Genomic DNA, 2,021 nt, shown 5'->3' on the forward strand with positions numbered 1-2,021 from the left:
GGAGGCGAGGCGGGTGCCCGGCGGCGCTGGGAGCTGCCCGGACACGTGCGCAGGCAGAGATGAGGCAGAGATGAGGCAGAGAGAGGCAGAGCTGCAGGAGAAGGTTTATTGGAGACGCACAGAGGCTTCGGCATCACCGACCCCCTCCCGGACCGGGGGGGCTGCCCGGACCCCCCTTGCCCATCCCGGCCCCTCACCTCCTCCAGCCCTCTGGGACGGGGCTTTGGAGCCGGCATGAGCCAGACCAGGCATCCCTCACAAAAAGAAGTTAAATAGCTGGGGGCTGGCAGCTCTCGGGATGGAGGCACCCCCTGTCCCTCTTTTCCCCCTCCCCAGAGCAGAGGATGGGGCAGTGGGAGGGAGGGGCCCTGCCAAAACCACCCCCACCCCCGGCATCCAGGCTGGGGTGGCCGTGGAGGAGCTGAGACTCCTCCTGCCCCCACCATTAAAAAAAAACCAAAAAAAACAAAAAAAACCAACCAAAAAAACAACCATGAAGAGATGCCGAAGGGTCTGGAGCGGGGGCGGTGGGGCCGGGCCCCGGCTCGGCGGGCACGTTCAGTTCTTGGGCTCTTCGCCAGGCTCGCCGCCGTCTTCGCCGGCGCACTCGGCTGTCCATAGCGTCAGGTTGTCCCTGAGCAGCTGCATGATGAGGGTGCTGTCCTTGTAGGAGTCTTCGCTGAGCGTGTGCAGGTCGCCCATGGCCTCGTCGAAGGTGGTCTTGGCCAGGGAGATGGCCTGCTCGGGGGCGTTGGCGATCTCGTAGTGGAACACGGAGAAGTTGAGGGCCAGCCCCAGGCGGATGGGGTTCGTGGGCTGCATCTCCTTTTTGCTGATGTCCATGGCCTCTTGGTAGGCTTTCTGGGCCTTCTCTATCGTCGACTTGCGGTCGTCGCCGGTGGCCACCTCGGCCAGGTATCGGAAATAGTCGCCCTTCATCTTCAGGTAGAACACCCTGCTCTCGGGGTCGCTCTCCTGCTTGATGAGGTACTTGTCCAGCAAGCCCAGCACGTTGTTGCAGACGCTGTTCAGCTCCTGCTCCACCTTCTCCCGGTACTCGTTGACCAGCTGCGCTTTGTCGTCGCCCTCCTCGGTTTTGTGCTCGATGCTGGAGATGACCCTCCACGCCGAGCGCTGGCAGCCCACCACGTTCTTGTAGGCGACCGACAGGAGGTTGCGCTCCTCGTTGGACAGCTCGTCCCCGTGCTCCACCACGGCCTTCATGAAGTCTGCCATGTCCTCGTAGCGCTCAGCCTGCTCGGCCAGCTTGGCTTTCTGCACCTGGTGGTTTCTTGCCATGGCTGGGACGCGGCGCGGGCGGATTCGGGCGAGCAGCGGGGCCGGGAGCCGTGGGAGCCTCTGCCGAGCGCGGCCGCCGGGATTCGCTTTTGGCTGGGCGTCGGAGCCTCGAGCGAGAGCGGGAGGAGCCAGCCAGGTCCAAGGAGTGTCCTCCTCCTCCTCCTCCTCTGCTTCCTCCCCGCCGAGCGCGGCCTTAAAAGGAAAATCGCGGTGAATCATCGCCCGCGGGCGGCGGGGCTGGGGAGGGGGCGAGGGCCCTGCCCTGCCGTGGGTGCAGCACCCGCCGGTGCCCCGAGGGTCTCCCAGAGCCAACGCCCACCGGCCCCGGGCACGCCCGTGCCGCTCTCGCAGCGCTGCGCTGTCCTTTTGGGGTGCGGGGACAGCGCTCCCCTCGCCAACCCCCCCGGAGAAATGGGCCACRGGGTGGGGCCGCTCGTAAAAACGGGTTCCTCCCCCCTGAAAAAGTCATATCACTGTCGTTTTTAATATGGTGATTAACTCGCCGGTAATTGCCAGGGCTCGACGGGCAGGTATTTATTCCCACAGGWGGGGAAAGCGCGGCAGAGGCTCCGCAGCTCTGCGGGAGGGGCCGTCCCAAAAAACGGGGCACAGCCACCCCACAGCTTCGAGCACGGTGGGACCACCCGAACCCCAAACACCGCGGGGTGGGAGGGGAACACAGGGGAGACCCCATCCCCAAAATCTCCTGCTCCTCCCCAGGG

General features: G+C 65.0%; 1 protein-coding gene across 1 annotated transcript; it reads right to left on the bottom strand.

Moving 5' to 3' along the window:
• Window positions 1–368: 368 nt before the first annotated feature.
• SFN (stratifin) lies at window positions 369–1,474 on the bottom strand. The gene has a single exon (XM_057387726.1). It carries the CDS (start codon window positions 1,297–1,299, stop codon window positions 559–561), a length of 741 nt encoding a protein of 246 aa, XP_057243709.1. The 5' UTR covers window positions 1,300–1,474; the 3' UTR covers window positions 369–558.
• Window positions 1,475–2,021: the final 547 nt, after the last annotated feature.

Source organism: Malurus melanocephalus, unplaced genomic scaffold (genome assembly GCF_030028575.1).
Source record: "Malurus melanocephalus ecotype Western Australia unplaced genomic scaffold, MMel_1.1 scaffold_1326, whole genome shotgun sequence".
Taxonomy (NCBI): Eukaryota; Metazoa; Chordata; class Aves; order Passeriformes; family Maluridae; genus Malurus; species Malurus melanocephalus.

Excerpts from the sequence above, each read along its gene's own strand:
- SFN (XM_057387726.1), bottom strand. The coding sequence starts at position 1,299 with ATGGCAAGAAACCACCAGGTGCAGAAAGCCAAGCTGGCCGAGCAGGCT.